Raw genomic sequence first — 22,845 nt, 5'->3', positions numbered from 1 at the left:
GGATCTAGAGAGACACAGTGAGAAACTTCCCATTCAATAGGTCACATGCATTAAACTGAGCTGAGTGGTTCACATGTACAAAAACAAGCTGGTATAAAGGGATCAGTTGTATTAAGATGATATACCGACAGATGCAATTGGAACAAACTGCTTTACCTGAACCACTGCAGTGTCTTACATTAATTACCGTGTCATCTGCCCATTGAACCCAGGACCTCGCCACAGCATCATCCAGCCACCCTGCACCTCAGTTAAACTTCAGTGACCCCTTGAAAATCGCTATAAGTTCACTGTATTGGGGAACTTGTGAAACGAAGCATTGGAGACCGGACTGCTTCCCTGCACTCTAACCTTGGGTAACTCAATTACTGAAATGCAACAGCATGCCCTGTTTCTGTTTGGACTCCTCATTCTGGCCCATACAAAATGATACTGCTGTAGGCAGTACCCCAACTTTGTAAAACCAATAACAACCAGTAAGACTCCCATTACATAGAAGGTCCTGGCTTGACTATGTTTTCTTTACCATTGCTATCTCAATAGTAAGGACCGATTCACACTTGTGCTACTTGGTCGTGGTTCCATGGTACACATGCAGCACTAGACTGTATATCAGAACCACTGAGCAATATTTGTTCCTTGTGTTTACTGTTAATGCAGCGATCTGCTGGTGATTATTTTGGGAAATCTAAGGCTAGAACCCCAATGGTATTTTGTAAACAGCCAATCCCTGACTCTTACACCATGATCAATTGAATACGTTTCAACAACAGGCATTGTCATAACCTTGACTTACTTGACACAGTAGTCTAGCAGTAGTTTCATTTTGACCAGGACAAGGAGCACGACCTGACCCTGCAAGAGATTCATCACAGGATCTTGCTTACCTCCACCCCTGTTGTACTGTGGGAAATGTAGTCCCCGACTGACAACCTTGTACCTCTTGTTCCTCTAAATTGGCTGCTTGGGGTCCTCAAGACCAGTACTGGGCCTCAAGGCAGGCTTGGAGTCTCAACCTTATATGAGTCTGGAATTATATTGCATTCCGATTGGTCGCCACAATCCCATTGGCTGAACCTGCCAAGGGTAAAGCTAAGTTTGGCTGAATACCCTGCTGTTCTTGTGAACGAGGCTTGGTGACAAGGCTTTCAGTTTCTCAGACTGTGTATTTCTTAAATCAAGATTGCTAATGTTTTTTTTTTTAGAGAGACAGGAGTTGGTCAGCTGTTTGAACACTTTTTGTAAAGCAGCATTATATAATGACTTGTAATGTGTTCAGTGGCCACCTCAAATCAAGTTGTGTATTTCAGGCAGAGTGCAAGAGAAAGTACACAATCAATTTGATTTGAGGTGGCCACGAACACTTACAAATATTCTACAAGTCATTAAATCAAAATAAAAACAGACAAAGCTGATATTAATGTAATCTGTTTATGTAGATTCTGTTGTGGTTGAAATGTTTCGATTGATTTGGCATTGATATTCTGAGTGTGAGATCTACACTCTCAGTGACATTATAAGAGCAGCTGCTGCTAACAGGTTTCAATGGGGACATGACTTCTAATATTATCTCGACATAGCGGGAAATCCCAGCCGATGGTCTGTAGTTGAGACGAGTGTACACGTGATGCATTTATCCAATTGTGATCTTGGTATAAAATGATTTACTAATATTAAACAGTAATTGAGAATATGAGATTCTGGGATATATGTGTGTACATACACTTCTCTGTCTGTATGTCCCACTTCCATATCTGGAAAACGTCTTAGTAAATTGTGAACTTACATACATCTTGAACATACTAAGTTATTCCACATGCTTTAAGCAATCATTGTTATAACATGTGCCTGGATGTCAACAGTAGGACCTAAATACCAGGTTTATCCAGTTTTCATGAAGATATTCATCACCATTTCTCTTGTGATATTATTCTGTACATACTGTTGGCATCTGCTATGGTCATCAATGTTTTCATCATGCTGATAGCTGTGGTGTGGGCTGTGTGTTCAAATTTGAATTTTCAGAAGTTATGTATTTTTTCATTATTTTGTTAGTTGTACAGTAGCTTAAGGAATCATTAACACAGTTTTGCAGTTCATTCATTCAGGGCTTTATTCATCACAAAGTAGCCTTAATAAAACAAAACCAGTAGGTAAGTATCAGACAATGCTGCTTTGAAAATAAAAGTATACCAGGGTTAGAAACTGACACCAGCCCTACACAGTCCTGAGTTTCCGAACTACTGTCAGTTAAGTATATTGAAATAATTCAGCAGCCAGGAGATACAGCAATGCTTTAAACATATTGTTCCTTCCCTTATAGCTGCATGCACAACTCCTAGCAGTCAACCTAAAGACTCGGTTCAGAGCAGATTTAGCAGAGGCCTGATTGTTCAAACTCCTGGCACCTGTTGATTTCAATAATATTCCTAAACAAAGTAAACAAAAAAGTTACAGAAATTAGCCTACTTCACTGAATTCAATTTTCAAGAGAAATAATAATAATCCAACACTAATTATCAGACTAAAAAGAGAGAAAAAAAAAAGTGGAATCAAATTTACATTCCTTCAGCCTTAATAATTTTCATACATTTTTGAAGTCGTCAATGCTGGTTGAGGCTGTCTGAATATACTCCTTGTAGCGAAACTCAACTTACTGCTGTAGCTGAATTCAATTCATCAGATCCTCACAAGCTTTGAGTAACTTCCAAACTGAAGCATTTAGAACCAGAACGTCTTCTTGGGCTGTTCCAAAAGGCCACTGGTGACATTCTGTCCACGGCTCTCTTAACCCTTGATGACTGCAATAGGCCGCAGTTTTATTGCTTTTTTGCTGATCCCTGCATCATGGCAAGTGTTCACAACATCTGTTACATTTTTGTAGGATTCGGGAGCCTGTGAGAAAAATAGTGTCAAAAGTTTAAACCTTGCACAGCAGGTTCCTGAATCTGAAGCCAGTATCAAAGTGTTTTAGTGTGAACCCATGAAAGCACACAAGACAGAAGACATGTGAGCTCAAGGTCACTGTCAAATCCTGCATAACACTGTGAATATTAAGCCTGTATACTAACATGTATAGGGCACTTTATATTGATCAAACCAAACAACCCCTATACCTTATCAAGGTTCCCCACAGCAAAAGCATAGCAAACTATAACAAAGCATAGGTAAGTATTGTAAGGAATAGTGAGGTATGGCAAACCAGGGTAAACTATGGTAAATTCATAGTGTAACCATGAGAAAACTGCATAAATACCATGCAAAAATAGTGTAAACTTTTATAAGGGTGCATACAAAAAAGCACCCCACCTCAATAGAAATACGAACAGTCTACTAACTACAGGCATTCTCAAACGTCATATTACATTTCTCTAATAAAAGGAAATTGTAAAAATGATGGAAAAACTACAAAATAATTAATAAGAAAATGGCAGTAGTTTGGCAAATGGATCTCTGCTGCATACAGACATGTCATGTCACATTGGAATGCTCCATCAGTATGTTTGGGGATACAGTTTTGTGGGCACAGTTCATCTCGTGCTCCCCCAACAGACTGAGTGGATTCCTCAGTTCAGTTCAGGACGTTACCTCTTCCATAACCAGTTTGGGGGAGGCGACACGGATCGCAATACCCTTGTCTGCAAGACTGTCCAAAACATCCTGGAAATCCAGGTTGCGTCGCGATTTTGAACGGGACATTGCTCGACCCTGAAAACACAACAGAAACATGTCACACACTCCCAGAGACCAGTCATCTTCACACTCACACACTACATACTATAACATCACAACAGAAACACGTCACACAGTCCCAGAGACCACTCACCTTCACACTCATACATTACATACTATAACATTACAACAGAAACATGTCACACAGTCCCAGAGACCACTCACCTTCACACTCACTGACACACACAAACATTACATACGGTAACATCACAACGGGATCCAGGAACTACACTGAATCTACACAGGAGAAGATGCACTGGAATTCAGATGAACCTGTCTCTGTAATTTCTTATACAGTATAGTGTTGTTTACTAAGCGCAGTTCTGCAGTTTCACGTAAATGGTTTCAAAATGATCAGTTGTTTCTTTCTCCTGTTCATGTTTGACATTGTCTTTCCCAGGATTTATCTCTCATAGGTTGACACAGTATGTACCATGTGCAGGCTACATTTCTACTGTAGTTTACAGACTGCAGCATGTTGGCAATACAGTTGTTATACTGTCTTCTGATCTGATCCACTTTCCACACTTTGCAGTCGCCTCCACAAGGTGTCACCACAGGGAAATCATTCACATACTCTTTTATATTTTCTGTTTTCATTTGTAATTTCACTAATTTGAATGCAAATAGATTAAGGCAAGTCCTGAATTATAGCATATAACAATGTACTAAATATTGTAAATAAAAGAAATAATACGCAGTAGAACCAAAAGAGTTATTGTTTTATCTGAAAGTATTTTGTAAAACTAAGAATAAAGTGCCCAGAGCAGCTGAAATAAAACTAATTTCTTCATGATAAAGTTTTTTTTTTTTTTTTTTTTTACTGAGAGGAAAATATTTATAAAACTGAATAATGTATATATTTCCTGATTTTTAAATATATATTTTTAACTGATAAAGAATGATATTGTACTGGAGTTTTTAGGCTTTTTACATTCAACAACTCTTAGGTAGGTTAGGGGTTGATTTGATCAACTTCGTTAGTTGTTGAGAATCCTGATCAATCCTACTTTTTTCTAAACACTGTTGAGGATAGTGTGGAACTGATCAAACCCCAACTAGTTTTGATAAAAAAAACTATACTATATAATATATGCATATATATTATATATATATATATATATATATATATATATATATATATATATATATATATATATATATAAATATATATAAATATAAAAACATTTTACAGCACTGGGGAAGCCCCCTGGGTTGCACCATCCACTTATTTTTAGGGGTAATCCTGGGTAACCCCATAGTTTCTTGTAGTTTTACATCCCAAGCAGCTTCTCATTTTCGAACAGGATAATAAACACGTACAGCTCCGTGGCAGGTGGTTCCAAAGGTCTCGGTCATGCCCTGCTCAGTACCGGTCAGAACGTAGCTGCACGTCCCCATGGTGCCTCCAATCAGGACAGGCTGCCCGGTCAGCTGAGGGAACAACACACAAGAGATCAGACACAGGGCACGGGGCAAAACTGGGGATAGCATAACAATCACTAACAATGACTATCAATCATTTTACAATGACAGCGTCTCCTTGCACTTCTGCACCTATATCATAACACACTGACTACACCATGTAACAATTTTTTTTTTTTTTGGTTCCTGGGTAGTAAGTGTCCTAATTGCTTATGCCTCAAAAGTATAGAAAATGGCTATTATTCCCCACAAACTTTGCTTTTGTGACCAGGACAGTGATATTTTGAAATGTACCTATTTTCCAGAACATTCCAGATAGATTCAGTGCTGAGTAAACTTGGAGTAACTTCTAGAACTTTCCAGTAATATAAATAGTAGTATAAATACAGGGGCCTTAAGCCCACCAGTTCAGTTTAGTTCCAGCTGCCTAAGTGGATACATATCTGCATTTTTCTGAGTTGGCATCAAGAAGCTGCAAGCATCCGGCAGACGCATTTTGCTATGTCTGCGGCCAATTTATCAAGACAAGAGTGAAAAAGTACTCCGTGGAAGCATCTGCTAAGAAGTATGAGGCCTACAAGGCATATTTCGGCATGCCTGTCGGGGATCAAGACAAACCCTGGGCACCTCATATCACCTGCGAGCACTGCAAAAAAACTCTGGAAGGTAAGATGGACAATTGTTGCTCGGAATTTTATGTTATAAAATTTGTTAAAATTTTTTAAATTGTAAAAGTTTTTAATTTTAAAATGTTTTACAATTTTCAATGTAATTGAAAAAATATATCATATATGAAAAATGTTGCGAGAATCTCTTACACATTAGTCATGGGTGAAATAAATGTATTTTTGTAGGATGGTACAGAGGGGAAAAGAGAGCCATGAAGTTCGCTATCCCAAGAATTTGGCGGGAACCCACTGACCACTCAAGCAACTGCTACTTCTGCATGGTGGACCCTTCCAAACGTCGGACTGGCAAGAATGCACCTGCTATCACGTATCCGGACCTTCCTCCATCCATCGCCCCGGTGCCACACTGCCATGAGCTCCCTGTACCCACTCCTCCGGAGAGAGAGCAGCCGTCTTTAGAAGAGAGCAGCAAGTCAGAGAGCGAGGAAGACGTTGTAGATCCAGACGACAATTTTAGAGGTGGAGCTGAGGAGAGAAACCCATACTACCCCAACCAAAAAGACCTCAAAGACTTGATTAGAGATCTTGGTCTCACCAAGTCCAATGCCGAGCTTTTGATGTCTAGGCTCAAGCAGTGGAACTTGTTGGATGAAAGTGTGCAAGTCGCAGATCAGAGGAAGCGTCAACAATCTTTTTCCAGCTTCTTCACCCGTCAAGATGGGCTCTGCTTCTGCCACAATGTGACCAGTCTGTTCGAGGCAATCGGAATCGCCTGTAACCAGAATGAGTGGCGCCTCTTCATTGACAGCTCATCCAGGAGCCTCAAAGCCGTGCTGCTCCATAATGGTAACAAGTACCCGTCTCTTCCCCTGGCTCACTCGGTGCACCTCAAAGAGGATTACAACAGCATCAAGACCTTGCTGGACGCCTTGAAGTATGATGAGTATGGCTGGGAGGTCATAGGAGACTTCAAAATGGTGGCATTCCTGATGGGTCTCCAAGGCAGTTTTACCAAGTTTCCCTGCTATCTTTGCCTTTGGGACAGCAGGGACACCAAGGCGCACTACCACAGGCGGGACTGGCCACAGCGGACCGAGTTCTCTGTGGGGAGGAACAACGTCAAGTGGGAGCCACTGGTGGACCCCTGGAAGGTGCTGATGCCACCACTGCACATCAAATTGGGCCTTATGAAACAATTTGTCAGAGCTCTAGATAAGGAGTCGGCAGCCTTCAAGTACCTTCAGGACTTCTTCCCTAAGCTGTCTGAGGCAAAGGTCTTCGTCGGACCACAGATAAAGAAGATCCTGGAGTGCAATGAATTCCCCAAGAAGCTCACTAGTAAGGAGAAATTGGCTTGGAACAGCTTTGTCGCAGTGGTTCGGGGCTTCCTGGGCAATCACAAGGCCAAAAACTATGTGGAGCTGGTTGAGACTCTGGTGAAGAACTACGGCACAATGGGCTGTAGGATGTCCCTCAAAGTCCATATCTTTGATGCTCATCTTGATAAATTCAAGGAGAACATGGGAGGAGCAAGGCGAGTGCTTCCACCAGGATATACTGGACTTTGAACGCCGCTACCAAGGACAGCATAACGAGAACATGATGGGAAATTACATTTGGGGGCTGATTCGTGAAAGTGATTTACAGTATAATCGTAAATCTCGAAAAACTACTCACTTCTAAATCTTTTGTAGTCATTTTTGTATTACTTTAGTATAAATACATGTTAATTTGGATTCATATGTTGTTTTTTTCTGACTTATGTGAACGAAAAGGCACAAATTCACCCGTTTTCTCATTGGAAATAGGTAAATTTCAAAATATCTCTGTCCTGGTCACAAAAGCAAAGTTTGTGGGGAATAATAGCCATTTTCTATACTTTTGAGGCATAAGCAATTAGGAAATAACACTTACTACCCAGGAACAAAAATTGTGTTACATAGTGCTATCATTTAATAGATTTTAAATGTTAGCCAAGTGTTAAATGTTTAAACATTTTCCTATGCGTTGTTAAAAATAAAGGCGTTCTTGTTAATGTACACTGCAGACAAGTTTTCATATTCAATATTTCTTCACACCGTTTCTCATATTCAATTAAATGCTGCCTCCATACAGTACTGTTTCTACACAAATGCATGTTGCAGTTATATATAAAAAGGTGATGGAGAGGATCTTATTGGCTTTTCTGATTGTTTACAAAATTACTAACATGAGGACGTTTCAATGTTTAAACAATGTTTAATTGGTCCTGGAGATGGCCCAAAGAACAGCAACCAGACTAATCACTGGGCTTAAACGAATGAGCTCTGAATTATCTTCAGTCTTGGACAAATCTTAAAAGGACTTGAAAAAGTTAACTCAAACCAATACTTTAAGCACAGTACAGAAACCAGGACCAGAGGACACAATTGGAAAGTAAGTGGAGACAGACAGGACAGAAGGTAGGAGACACTTCTTCACATGGAGAGTGGTGAGGGTATGGAAAGTTTCTAGATCAATCAGCTACTTGGGACCAGACAAGCTTAGAAGGGCCGAATGGCCTCCTCTCGTTCGTAAATTATCTTAGGTTTAAAAAATTATACAGGAACACCCCTACTGTCACCCATACCTGGTGCTCACTAATGCAGAGAGACTGCCAGTTATACTAAACTACTAGTGGTGGTGTGATAGGAATAAATGTCAACCCTAACCTAAAACCATCCAACTCTTTTCACTTGTCAGAATTCAACCCAGACCTCCAGAGGGGAAAGGGTAGTTAATAAGCCTGACACCTAGTCCCATCAAACACATGGTTTTACTCTCAAGACTTCATTGAAAAGTCAGATGTATTCAAATAGATTGAGAAGATCGGTTGCAATAAACATCTTTTGTCAATTGCACAGACTTGAGAATTAAGGAGCCCATTTTCAAAAGAGATGCGATGGCACAGCAGGGCTTGCAGTTTTGGGTGCAAGGACAGAGTTGCAGCTGCATCCGATTTTCAATATCAGGAGTTGCACTGAAAAATTTGCCTTGCGAAGGTGCAAGGTTTTGTCGGAATTTGAGGGCGTTTCAGGGTGTTCCCTGCTTTTTTTATTTGCAATGTTCAAGCAGTAGAATGATCACATCTCGTCGTGTTGCATCTCTTTGACGCAGGTGTGCTTTGAGTTGTTCTAAATGAGTTGCAGTTGTTACAATGAGCTGTAAAAGGTTTATTTTTAATTTTTATTAAGAATAGCCAAGTTTGTGTGAAATGTGTTAATGAGGGTAGCATGATTGTGTTCAGTTTGTAATTAATGACAGCATATGTAATTTTGACAAAATCTGTACTTACACACAAACTTAAGCATGGCTAGAGCTATCTGGAATTGTGAAACAGTTCTACAGTTTAGAATGCTTGAGGACAGATACCAGCTTGCTAAACCCATCCTTTGGATGAGACGTAAAACTAAGGTCCTATTGTATGTGACTCTGTAACAGCTGTTGATGCATAGTTCACCCCCCAGTCTCTAAGTCGGTTTGGATAAAAGCTTCTGCTAATTAATAATAATAATAATAATAATAATAATAATAATAATAATAATAAACAGGCTATAGCAGATCTGTGTTCAGAGTTAAAGGTTGATCTACAGAGTGCTACTGCCAGGAGCTTTGTCATACCGGTCCATATCAAGGTTGCTGCTGCCTTAACCTTTTAAGCAACCGGCTCAAATACCAGCTGGGGGTGTTTCTGGTATTTCAGTGTCTAAATGGAACAGCCAGGTAACAGCTGCTTTGTTTAAAGGGCAAATAAATACAGTTTTTTCCATGCCCCCCTGCAAGCAACACTGCCAGCTGGTGTTCGGCTGAAGTGCCAATGGAACCTGCAGATGTTCCTGACTGTGGAACATTAGAGTCCACTTCATTGAGTGCTAGAATATCATAGCCACCGACTCCCCCGATCAGATGTGGATTAATAATTACAGACACCCAATTCTTCAGCAATGGTTAATTGCATTTATAGGAGGCTGTGTGGTCCAGTGGTTAAAGAAAAGGGTTTGTAACCAGGAGGTCCCCGGTTCAAATCCCGGCACATTGACTGACTCGCTGTGTGACCCGCGCAAGTCACAAGTCGCAGACTTACGGCTTCACATTTGCATTGGGCTGCGTTGCTTCAGCGCCTGGAATAAAACTAGCCCTCTATGAAAATGACCCTCTTAGTCCTTACTTCTGTACAAATGCAAGTACTAGCTTCTGTTTAATAACTACGTTTCTTTTTAGTACTAGTCAGTGAAAGCCAGCAGACTTTTTAAAAAATATATCAGCAGGCACAACTTCAACTTAATATCAATGTACTTTATTTGATTTACACATTCAGAATTAAAGGGAAAACTAAGGGGTCTTTAACCTGAAGTGTTTTGTGCCCCTGGGCACAGGTACCTGGTAGTCGACGGCGATGAGGGGGTGGTGGGGGGGAAAGGCCCTCGTGGATCCCTTCCTGTGGATCAGCAGAGTCCGCTGCTTCCCGTCGACCACGTGCTCCTCCACCTTGGCGATGTTGTGGGACACGTCGTAGATCACGTGCATGTCCAGGTCATCAGGGGTCGTGGTAAACACTTTGGCAAAGGCCTGAGACACACAAGGGACACGTTACAGGGTTAAAACTCACAACAGCCCTGCACCCAGTCCTGGATTTCCAAACCAATAGCTTTGGTCTTGAATTTACAGCTGTGGTGTGGGTTGTATGTTACAGGCATACTTGTTTATTACACTATGTAACACAATTTTTGTTCCTGGGTAGTAAGTGTTATTTCCTAATTGCTTATGCCTCAAAAGTATAGAACATGGCTATTATTCCCCACAAACTGCTTTTGTGACCAGGACAGTGATATTTCAAAATAGCACTATTTCCAATGGGAAATGGGCAAATGCGTGTCTTTTCGTTCAAATAAAGTCAGAAAAAAACAACATATGAATCCAAATTAACATGTATTTATACTAAAGTAATACAAAGATGACTACAAAATATTTAGAAGTGAGTAGTTTTTCGAGATTTACAATTATACTGTATTTACAGTATAATTGTAAATCTCAAAAAACTACTCACTATCCAGGAACAAAAAAAAAAAAAAAAAATTGTTACACAGTGTTATCAAATTAACAATTTGAATTTTTAGAAGTTATGTATTTTTTTTTCTTCATTTTTTTCATTCTTTTGTTAGTTGTGCAATTGGTTAAGAAATCATTACACCACCGTTATGCAGTGCACTCATTCAGTCCTGGGTTTCTGAAATACCATCAATCAAGTATATTACTTAAATGATTCAGAAGACAGGAATTTAAGCAACCCCTGTTAAACATAGTGTTCCTTCCCTTATAGCTGCACATTATTATTCAAATCAGCTGCCTTCCTGGAGGTCTCAACACAAACTGGGATTGGAAACCTACAGAACAAGTAGCTTCAAATTACACAGATTCATTTTATTACCTTCCAGAGTTCAGGAGTTGCTCTACAGTTTCAATAGCCTGACATATATAACATAGGCGAGATAATCCAGTCTTTATAGAAGGAAGAGCCAGAGCCATTTTGTGATCTGCCAATTATGTTTAAGTTTCCTTTTGTTTTGTTGGCAACATGCACTCTAGCTGGCACTGGTGCGTACCAACAAAATCGTTTGGGCCCATCCAGCCTTCTTACAATATGCCTGACAGGCAAGTGCAGAGAAGCTCCTGAATTTAACCAAAGCACCTTAACCAGGGATGGTAATAAGACTCCTCTTGCATAGTAGTTTCACCCATTCCAGGTTTTACTACCAGTGTGTACAGGTAACAAGCTCAGGTGTGTGTGTGTGTTATTAAACTGCTATGCATTTGGGAGTCTTATTTCCATATCTGTTAACAAAAATTATATCATAAAGGAAAAAAAAACACAATATTTGTGCAATTGTAATAAGAACCACAGAATGACCACAGTCATCCTAATAAAAATGTTTTAACCATTCTCCTTTTGTGTGATCTTCATGCAGACTTCAAAAGCTTCTTGTAACAAAAGTGATTTTAATAAATATTCATTGAAAGCAGAAAAATAGTTTTCAAGATATGAAATAAATGTCTGATGCATGAGTTTATAAAGAGTGAACTATAAATGAGACTGAAAACAAATCGCCTATCTTTCCTTTTGTTCACATGCATTCAAAACTTGCAGTAGGACTGCACAAACCGATAATCAGATTATTCAGATTGAGCTCTCCACTGAAAGCAGCTGCTGGTAAATCAGGCGAGGGTCGCTGGTATTGACTGGGCTAATTTAACACTCCAAGTGAAATGAGTGAAGAAACAGCTGCTTGGGTTTGTGTGGATTGCTGTTCTCCAGTCTCTAAGAAAATCATCAGAAACCCAAGCCCAACTGGAGGTGCTATTGATTCAGTCTCCCCCTACCTGTCTGATTAGGAAGGTCATGGAGGTGTGGTTGACTCTGAGTCTCCCCCTACCTGTCTGGCTAGGAAGGTCATGGAGGTGCGGTTGACCCAGGCATAGTTCCCGGCTGCAGCCATGCCCTTCAGGTAGTCCTGCCCCTCCTGGGAGGTGATCCGTGCACAGGCCAGTTGTCGATCGTTCACTATGATCTTGTCTCTCTTCATCGCCTTCTCCATCGCAACCAGGGCGTCTAGACAACACAAACATTTAACATCAACAGCAGCCTGTATTCAGAAAAACGCAGTTTGGTACATACCACTACCCCCTAACCCCCACAGTTTATATTAACAAGGGGACGGATCTTAACACCTCCATCCTAAAACTCATAAACCTGTTCTACAGCCGACTTGGGGTGATCATTTATTCAGGAGGGAGATGACCTAGACCATACAAATAACCAGGTTTATTAACAGTGTACTTTAACAGTGCCCCTTATAGTAAATAACCTTTAAATGAAAAAAAAAAAAAATACAAATGATGCCTTAAATTCACGGTCTCGCGGTGTGGTGGAAGACTTTAAAAAGTCAGAAGAATTGATGACTGATTTGTCAATGCTGTGCTTTCCACCTCACTCCCATCACTGTAACAGTACAGCTCAGGTTTCCAGATTGAATTCCCTTGTGTTCAGAATACACGCTGCCCAAGCAAATGCACACCCACCCCCCTAACGATCGGTCTTTCACACTGAAAAAGGCACTTTAATCTCAAGGTTATGCTTGTCATAGCAACAAAACAAAACCAAAAAAGAATCTATTTACAGTGGTCTGGTGTCTGGGTGCCCATCCCTGACCTATACCAGTATCAAAGGCTCCTCTGGATCCTATATAGCTGCTGCTTGCTACAACGAGAAAGTAACAACATGTTGGAGAATTGAACAAACTTTCCCAGCAGTGCTTGAGACTTTGTAGGGAACTAACCAATATGGAGAAAATGACAGCTCTGCTACAGAACCCACATGAAAAATAATTGACTGTTTGGTCACATTCTATAAACGACTGCACCAGTGTGGAAAGCTCTCCCCACAGCTGAGACTCCCTTGGTAAATAGGCTGCATTTGAGGACATCCCAGACTTGCACAAAATACAATTAAGAATGTCTAGCTAGGTAAAAAGGTTGTGCAGCTTGTACTGTACAACTATATATACACTTTGTCGCAATTGACAGAGTGTGACTTGTCGTCCAATATAATTTCTGCTCCTATGCATTTAGAATAAACAATACTAATAGTGGTATGGCTTTCATTCTTGTCTCAATGATTGGAGGTGATCTGGGTTACCTGTGGCCACCTGGTGCCCCAGCCCCCTGCTGCCGCTGTGGATCATGACGCACACCTGGCCCTTGTGATCGATGCCCATCTTCTTGGCAGCATAGTCGTTGTAAATCTCATCCACCACCTGGATCTCAGCGTAGTGATTCCCAGCGCCAAGGGTTCCCAGCTGCAGCACAAAACACCCGGATCACTGTCCTGAATCTACTCAGACCAGACTTTAAACTGCCATGGTTAATGAGGCAATGCTGCACCGCTCCAATGAGCTTTATGGATAAATGCGAAAACACGATGGTGCACCGAAAATCTATCGATCTCTGGAAAATGTTTCAGAAACAGCACTTTCAAATCTCCATCGCTTACAAATAATATTGCAAGGATTTTTTAAAATGTGTTGCATACATTTCTAAGGGTTATAATGTTATTAATTTTCACAAAACACACTGTTGGGCAGGAAGAAATTAAAACATAAGCAGTACTGCATGCTTTTCTGCATCTGTATTTTAAAATCAGCTTTCATTTAACTCAATTTGCTCCAACAATTTAGAAGATTACAAATTTATACCGAAAACCAAACATGACAACATGTGGCCAGTCAGTGTGTGTTTTTGTAGGATACAGATATTTAACAATATATTTATGAAGATATCTACCTACGGCTGTCCCCTCTTCCCTGCACCCCCCCACCCCATGAAAGGTTGGAGAGAGAAGCAGCCCTCTCCTCTCTGACCTGTAACCCCTCCCTGGTGAAAGGCTGAGGAGACGTACCTGCGGGAGCCCCCTCTTCTTGGCTTTGGAGGAGACCTTGCTGGGGTCAGCCTGCAGCATCCTGCCATACTCCTCGCAGTGCTCCTTATCCTCCGCCCAGGCATAGCCTTCCCGCAGGGACCAGTCCACCCCCATCTCCAGAGCTTCCTCCAGATCTCTGCATCACACACACACACAGGCAGACATCAGGCACACGGCTACTTTATAACTCAACTGTATACTTCTAACATGTGATTCCAGCTCATTTATATAATAGGAATAGCACTGTACATTTCAAATGTAAAAAATATATATTTTTTATATTATTATTATAAAACTATTATTGTCCAGAAAAATCGGCCATGTGAGGAGGAAAAAATATACATTTCTTTGTATCAGTTCATTTTTTGTTTTTTTAAAGTTAGATTTTTGTGCCTTTTTGTAAATATCAATAACAACATCAATAATAATAAATAATAATAATAATAATAATAATAATAATAATATTACTTGACGCCCATGGGGATGACGCCCTTGGATCCCACTCCCACAGGAATGTGGTCGAACATGGACTGAGCGAGCTGTTCCTTGACCGGCTGGACATCGCCTTCGTCCAGGTTTGTGCGCAGCAGTCGGACTCCGCAGTTAATATCGAACCCCACACCACCTGTCAGACACAGCACAGGAAGAACACTGGCCATGTGTACCCAAAGAGTTTACTGCAGTCTCAAATAACCACCTGCTAACGATACAAAGCTGCAAGCAAACAGCTAAGAGATGTCATGTATCTTATTGCCATACTCAGAAACAGCACTCATCGTGTTAGTGCTCACGTAAAGCACATCGGCACTTACATGGGTAATCTGGGGGCTGTGTACTTTTCTGCAGCTTGCTGATGAAATGAAATATCACATCTTTGTTGCCTAGTGAGAGAATGCCTTCTTTCCAGCTTCTCTAAAACCTATTGGTACACCTAAAGAGCCATTTGGAACAGAAAATATCAGTTTTCTAAAACATATTCATCATCCTGGTTAAAATAATCATCATCTTCACCACATCCTGGGATTTAAAAAAAAAATTGTAAAAAGAACTCTCTAAGCACATCTCAGGCACACCAGGGTGCAATCATTAACATGTTCCCTGCAACACTGTCCCTGTGGATGTAAGAAATATATCTGTAAAACTAGGGCTGCTTCGATTAACAAATTAAATTGGATCGATTAATCAACTAAATAGTTTATCGCAGATACAGTATGTTTAGTTTTTTTTTTACAATTTAATCAGCTCCTCCTACATGGCACAAGGCAACCCCAGCTCAACGGAGGAAGCTGGTAGTCAATGAGGTGCAAAAGTAGGAGGAAAGGATCAGGTGTGTAAAGGCCATTTCCCAGGCCAAGCAGAGAGAATGGATGAGACGGGAGAGTGTGGAACAACGCAAGATCGGCTGGCAAGACCTATGGACAATGGAACAGAGCAGGATCAGTTTCCTCATCAGATCAGCATATGATGTTCTCCCATCACCATAGAACCTAAACCTCTGGGTGGGTGAGGATCCCTCATGTCCTTTGTGTTCATCACCTGCAAAATTAAGGCACATTTTGACAGGATGTAAGGTGGGTCTTAGCCAAGGACAGTTTACTTGGCGCCATGACCAGGTGCTGCGATGTTTGGCCTTAGCATTGGAAGACAAGCGTAACCTGACCAATAAGTTGCCACCAGTTCCATCAAAGCATTACACACAAAAGACAATATTCCTCCATCCAGGAGAGGAAACACCAAGAAAAGGTGTTCAAACCAAGCCTCGCCCAGGACGACTGGAAGATGCTGGCAAATGTTGGTGAACGGCTTATTTTTCCACCTGAGATTGCCACCACTAACTTTTGACCAGACATTGTCTTGTGGTCTAGATCAGCACGAATTGCTCATCTGGTAGAGTTAACAGTGCCATGGGAAGATTCTGTGGATGGGTGTATGAGAGGAAGAAACTTCAGTATGTTCAACTAGCTGCTGAAGCGGAACAGCAAGGATGGAGAGTCCGAGTTTACCCAGTGGAGGTGGGTTGTCGGGAATTGTGGCACACTCTACAACCTGGTTTCTCAGAGACGTCGGGTTCAGTGGCCAAGAGTTGCGTCGCACAGTGAAGAACTTATCTGAAGCAGCAGAAAGGAGCAGCAACTGGATGTAGTTGAGACAGAAAGATTCTGGATGAGGATCTCAAGCACAATAGAAAGAAAGCAACGCTGATGTACAGGTAAGTAAGCTGGGCTGAGCTGAGTGGGGGATGGAGGGGGGTGATGCTGGGATGCCAGAATCACTGTTGAGTCCTCTTGAGGTGTCGTGGGCTAGTAAATGAAACACAGAGGATGGAAGGTGCCCACTTGAAGACCCCAGAGATGTACCCTACTTAGCTCAATTCAGACGGTTGTCATGCTGATGCGCTGGGGAGATCGCACTGGGTTGATCCCCGGAGCCTGCATTGCAGCCGTTGTGTGTGCTGATGCGCTGGGGAGGTAAAATGAGCTGATCCCAGAAGCCAGCATTACACAATCAAAACCAGACAGAAGGATATCTACATCATCAGATGGAAAACAACGCAAATGGATGGAGATGCAGATGGATCACATTAGTTTACTGCAAAGCTACTTCTTAGTTGGTGCTTATCTTGGCGAGGGCCGAGTTCAAATCAACTCTCTACTCTCATGTAATTGAAATCATTTTACAGAATTAGTTTTTTTTTTATATAAAATAAAATCAACCAATAGAAGATCAGCATTTTCTCTGCGGCAGTCCAATCATAAGTGAGCGAAGTCAGGACATACACCGTTGAAGGTATTCTCCATTTCAGCTGAAGGTCTTGTGAGTTTAACCAACAGGATTGTCAACGATATACCCTAGTTTTGCAGCGTTCCAATCATTAGTGAGAAGAGGTGGGACAAAAATATGCTATTAGTGTAAGAATAGCTGAATTTTGCATGATATTGCTAATAATTTGTTTACAAATCATTTTTTGAAAAAGGGAGGTATACACCACAAATACCCGAACTGACACAGGAAGGCAAGGGATATACTCGCCACTTCCAACATTCAAATTATGAAAGGTACCTGTGGCTTACCGGTAGCTGTCAATTAAAAAAAGTATACTGCTAGAACTGTCTTTTGTTCAGTACAGAAAAGGCGACATAGAACACAACCGGCTACAGCAATTTAGGATGTCTATCGAAGTCAGCACAAAAATATGAGCATTCCAAAAGTCACTTGTGAGCCACTGTAACACTCAGAACTTTTGGACAAACCCGTACTGATGTTCAATTGGATGAGCATAGGGATACAATACATCACAATGAGCAAGTAAGAAAAAACCGTGAGGCTCTTAAATGCTTGATTGATTCTGTTGTTGGCAAGTAAGAACTGGCTTTCAGAGGGCACGATGCAGGCACAAGTTCCTCAAATAGAGGGAATTATGTGGAATTACTTTTTACGACAGCATGTCACTTGTCAACAGCCACAGTACTATCGGGTACCTCTAACAAGATTCAGAATGAATGAAAGCAGAAGTACAAGAAGGAAGCTGAGTATGTAGCTCTAATGGTAGATTAAACAACCAGCGATGGAAATGCAGCTCAGCTGTCTTGTGTTTGCAGGTTGGTGACTGACAGTGGCCTGAAAGAACGGTTGTTCTGTTAAAATGTTTTACATTTACTAAAATAAAAATAATAATAAAATGCTTTTAAAAAGATCGAATTCCCATTGTGCTTATTCTTTTTCTCAGTATTATGCAAGTTAGCTGTAGAAGACCGATACCTTTATTAAAAATGTACAGGGATTAATCAACTAATGTCCATAAATTAACCCATCAAAATTTGTAATCAAAGTGACAGCCCTAGTAATAATGCACACTAATGTTGCAGGGGGACAGGTTAATCGTTACACTCTGGTGTACTGTATGTTTCGAAGTGTTCGTTGGCGCCTCTAATCAAGTTGAGAGGGTATTTCTCACACACACTGCTTTGTCATACAAAGAGTGCAAGAGAAAATAACACTCAGCTTGATCGGAGGTGCCACCCAACACTTAAAAACATATTACAAGTCATTAAATAACAAATAAATAAATAAATAAATAAATCAGACAAAAGCTGATATGAATATATTTATGTAGAGTGATTATGTCGATTCTGTTGTGGTTTAAACGTTTAGAATACTTTGTCATTGACATTCTGAGTGTGAGATCTACATTCTCCGTGAAACAAGTGGAGCTGCTGCCAATACATTCCAATGGGACGCAACTTAAAACAGGAGGTGTAAGGGGGCTTTAAACATTTTTTAAAGTTACCTAAATGGAAGGACTAAAACAGATATAAAATTAATCCAAAACAACAAGGACATGCAAGACACTTCATACCCATACCAAGTTGGACTTTAATGTAGACATTTCAGAAGTGCATGTGGTTGGAGGCTCTTACCTGGTGAGACCACAGCATCAGGGTTGTCCATGTCAAAGGCCGCCATGTTTCCAATGGCAAACCCGTAACCAGAGTGCACATCCGGCAGACCAATGGACCTCTGGGAGTGAAAGCAGGAGATTAGTTTTACTGTGGCCTTCGCTCCAACTCTTATTGCTGCACAGTAAATCAGGACACTAACTGTGTTAGTGCAGGGACCAAGGGATGTACGTTATACCCAACAGAGCCTGATATTGAGAAGATACAGCCATCGGAACTGTCTTTGTATCAGGTAACTTGTTTCAGATGGATTGCAGGGATGGAAGTAAGACTACCATTGCGTAGCAGTTTGATCTATTCCTGGTTTTACTAGGAGCTTAATAAGACATATCTAAGCTTGTCACCTATACGCTGTGGCTAATCAAATTTCTAGTAAAACTTGGAACTGGGCTTACATCAGATGGAAAGGATGTCACATTAAGATTTGCTATAATCTCATTTAACTATATATTATAAATATAGGACCCAACCTGATTTTCATCCCCTGAAGGTCAGAGTGGCCAGTAAGCTAGGAGCTTTTTGAAGTGGATATCTGCTTATATCGGACCGCACCCTATAAGGCATTCTATATATTCTAAGCATTACCAATCCCCTAACCCTGCACTGAAATAATACCTGAAACCCTGGAGATCAGGTATCTGGCAATGGACTCTAGCACAGGGGTTGCATCGACTCTGCACACTGGCATTGAGCGTATCAGAGTGCCTGTATACACATGCATAACATACTAGGCAAGCTCAATACCACTCAATAGTTCTTCACTGTTTGATACACTGCATTTTTAAGTTGCAATATGGGTCACTAAGCTTCAGAAAACTTGCAATGTCTCCTTGCATTTCCAGGGAGACTGCAATGGTTGGTTGGTTATTAGACATTGGAATGAAAAAGAAACTGAATATTCCTGAATAAAATTATGTTACTGTTTGATGTAAACAGTAATACTGTTTGATTACTGTTACTGTAAAATGATGTTTTGTTTTCTTGCTTATATATTTGCTCCAAAATGTCTTTAGTCTAGAATGTCAGTTTTAACATGATACACATTTCTTAATTGAACCTGCCAGTTGAATGAAAGACAACACAGTACACAAGCAATACAGAAAAGTGTTTTATTGGACACATTTGAAACCAGATTCAAATAATGAATTGCATTAAAAATGTAAACTGCTGTTAATAGCCTTAACGCAATAGATGCAGTGTTGGAGGGTAGCTCTAATAAGGAGAAAAATGAAAAACTTACAAAGGTCGCCTTGGTGGCTACATTGTATTGCATCTACATAATGAGAAATGGCACAGCAGATATACACTAATATGAGCGATATCTATATATATATATATATATATATATATCTAGATATATATATATATAATATATAATATATATTATATTATATATATATATATATATATATATATATATATATATATATATATATATATATATATATTAAATTGTGTTTAAATGTTAATAAAGGGGTGAATATGTAATATCTGGAGGGAAATTCCTGCAGGATTGAAGTATTGTAGCTAACTAAATAGTCATATACATGTTGTCTGTCATGACCATCCATTCATTATATAGGTATCCAATGTGCAGTTTTGGAAGAAACAAATGCTATAGCAAACCTGTATTTTCATTTTTAAACAAGATATGTCCTGTACTACACTAGGTTAAAGACAAATCTGTTTACAAGGTTTGCTTTTAAAATTGTCTTGCACTTCCTGTGCAAACTGACCCCATCCCATTCACTGGCACATTTCCTGTCATTAACCAATCAGCTGCTTCTCCTATTACTGGCATACATTCAGTCAGTAACATGCTTGACCCAGAAGACACTGCTGGGGTGAAATGACCAAGGAAGCAAAGCAGTAACAATTAAAGACTGGTGTAGTACCAGATTATGTAAAATGAAAATGAATGTTGGCTATATAACGTGTTTCTTTCAAAACTGCACATTTTACACTTATGTAGCCAATGGAAGTGTGAAGCAGGTAAGATTAATCATTGTAGCTACAATTACTTTAATACAGAGTAAAATTTTGGCGATTTCGATCATTAGGACAGACCTCAAAGTGGTGATTTGAAACAAAGCTCCAGATACTGCACTCACGTGAACAATTCCAGGTAATGCAGCCACATTGCCAATCTGTTTCATAGCAGGAAGAAAGCCACCAAAACCTGAAAATGAAGCAAAGAAATGTGTAAACTTATGATAATACATACTAGACTGATAAAGGCAAAGAAAACTATGCTTCCGTTAGGCACCTAGGCCATACTGACTTCCCAGTCTCCTGTTCGATTTTGAGCATGGCTTGAGTGACTATTTTGGATGTTGCCACTTTGTAAGTGGTTATGGTGGTAACAGAAACTTCAAATTATATATATGCGATATATGTGCGACACATCAAACAAAACTGGATTCCCTAGTTCATGTCAATCCATACTGTTACAAGAGTTTCATGAATATCCAACCTTTATTATTTAACCATTTAAAGTACAAGGGACATGTGTATGTGTCCCACAAGTTAAAAAGCTAACTTTCTTATTTTTGCAAAGAGGTGCCACGAAAAAGGGTATAAAATGTACTGCCAGGTTGAATCTGGTCATCCATACTCCATTAAACTTGAGTCACTCTCAAATGTATTTTAAGAAGGGGCTCCCAAGTGGCACATATATAAAGCAAAAAGGAGATTATGAGTGCTGAATTCTCCTAAAATATCAATAGGTATAGCAAGAATACATTTATATGCATATGATGTTACCAGAAAAGGCCATTTGGCCCATCCAGTCTCATTCCTTGTTAGCATATCCTTCTCACCTGCTACATTTTTTTTTTTTAATGTTCCTAGTGTTTTAGATCCCACTCCGTCACCTTTTAGGCTATTCCATGCATAACTCTTTGTGTAGAAAAGTGCTTCTTCTGTTCTAATCGCTACTCCGTTTCCATTCATGCCCTCTTGTTCTTCTCTCTGTGCTGTGTTTGAAGTTGGGTCTTGGGTTAATTTTATCAATATAATTTATGATTTTAAAGACTTAAATCAAATCCCCCTTTCCTTCTTTTTTTCTAATCTCCATATCAGTATCTAAGCATATGCAGAATGGCACCATACTAGTAGTACAGTTTTGTCCTGCACAGAGAGGCAAGGTGGTTCTTAATCTCAGGTAACGCTCTGCTCTTACCTCCCCCTCGACAGGCATTCCTGAGCTCCTCAAACATCAGCTTCTCCAGCGGGTCGTTCACATAGAAAACCCCTTCCACCTGCAGGGACCAGACACCAAGCTTAGCTGACACTCACACTGCTGCTTTGTCTGTAGTAGCATGCCATGAGATACATTTATCACACTATTTCTGCACTTTTACTATGCTTTTACCATAGTTATACTATGCGTTACCGTGGTTTGCTAGTTTTTAGTTTTTTTTAAGTATACTTTACCATGCCTCTATGGGCTTAACCTTGCTTTCACCGTGTGATCAACATCAAAAGTGAAAAAGGGTTTACATTTATTGGAACTGTTAAAAAAAATGTAAATAAGATAACTATATAAATCACTCACTATCTACATTCAAATCTAGAGGCAGATGTGTACAAAAATACCATGGATATATATTACTAGGTTTGGCTTCCTCCTCATTTTTTTTTTTTTTTTTACAGTAGACGACATAACTATTAAAAACACACGCACGGTATTGTGGTAACACTACCCGAAAATAAACGCATTTTTACAATGTTTTAACACCCGCAGACTGTCCATGCCCACGCAGAATTTAGGTTACACAGCTCGTATGTGACTTTGAATAATTCCGAGTCAAAGTTTCCATCATTTTGTTTTGACAGCGCACTCGCTTCTCGATTTACCTGCATGTTAGGGACAAACCCCTTTTTGATGCGCCAGCAGTTTTTACTGATTTTATCAAGATATTGCAACTCGTCATTGTAGGTTCGGCTCATTTTTAATAATATTTCTAAGTTCCAAATTATTCCAATAAAATTTAAAGCCACGCAATAACCACTAGTGGAACACACTTTGGTTACTGCGCATGTTTCTTATCTCAAGCAACTTAAATACTGGCCCTTACAGCGACCAAAACATGTAAGCGTAACATAATTC

At 40.1% G+C, this 22,845-nt stretch overlaps 1 protein-coding gene across 1 annotated transcript; it reads right to left on the bottom strand.

Moving 5' to 3' along the window:
* Positions 1-2,094: 2,094 nt before the first annotated feature.
* On the bottom strand, positions 2,095-22,777 carry rtcb (RNA 2',3'-cyclic phosphate and 5'-OH ligase). Its single transcript, XM_041255412.1, has 12 exons — positions 22,593-22,777; positions 21,916-21,994; positions 20,846-20,913; positions 18,696-18,795; positions 14,746-14,902; positions 14,257-14,413; positions 13,498-13,657; positions 12,236-12,411; positions 10,185-10,373; positions 5,056-5,166; positions 3,589-3,708; positions 2,095-2,895 (listed from the first exon to the last, which is right to left on the bottom strand). The coding sequence occupies exons 1-12, from the start codon at positions 22,683-22,685 to the stop codon at positions 2,788-2,790; spliced, it is 1,518 nt and encodes a 505-aa protein (XP_041111346.1). The 5' UTR covers positions 22,686-22,777; the 3' UTR covers positions 2,095-2,787.
* Between the last annotated feature and the right edge of the window lie 68 nt (positions 22,778-22,845).

Source organism: Polyodon spathula, chromosome 7 (assembly GCF_017654505.1).
Source record: "Polyodon spathula isolate WHYD16114869_AA chromosome 7, ASM1765450v1, whole genome shotgun sequence".
NCBI classification, from domain to species: domain Eukaryota; kingdom Metazoa; phylum Chordata; class Actinopteri; order Acipenseriformes; family Polyodontidae; genus Polyodon; species Polyodon spathula.
This window is presented reverse-complemented; position numbering and strand designations above follow the sequence as displayed.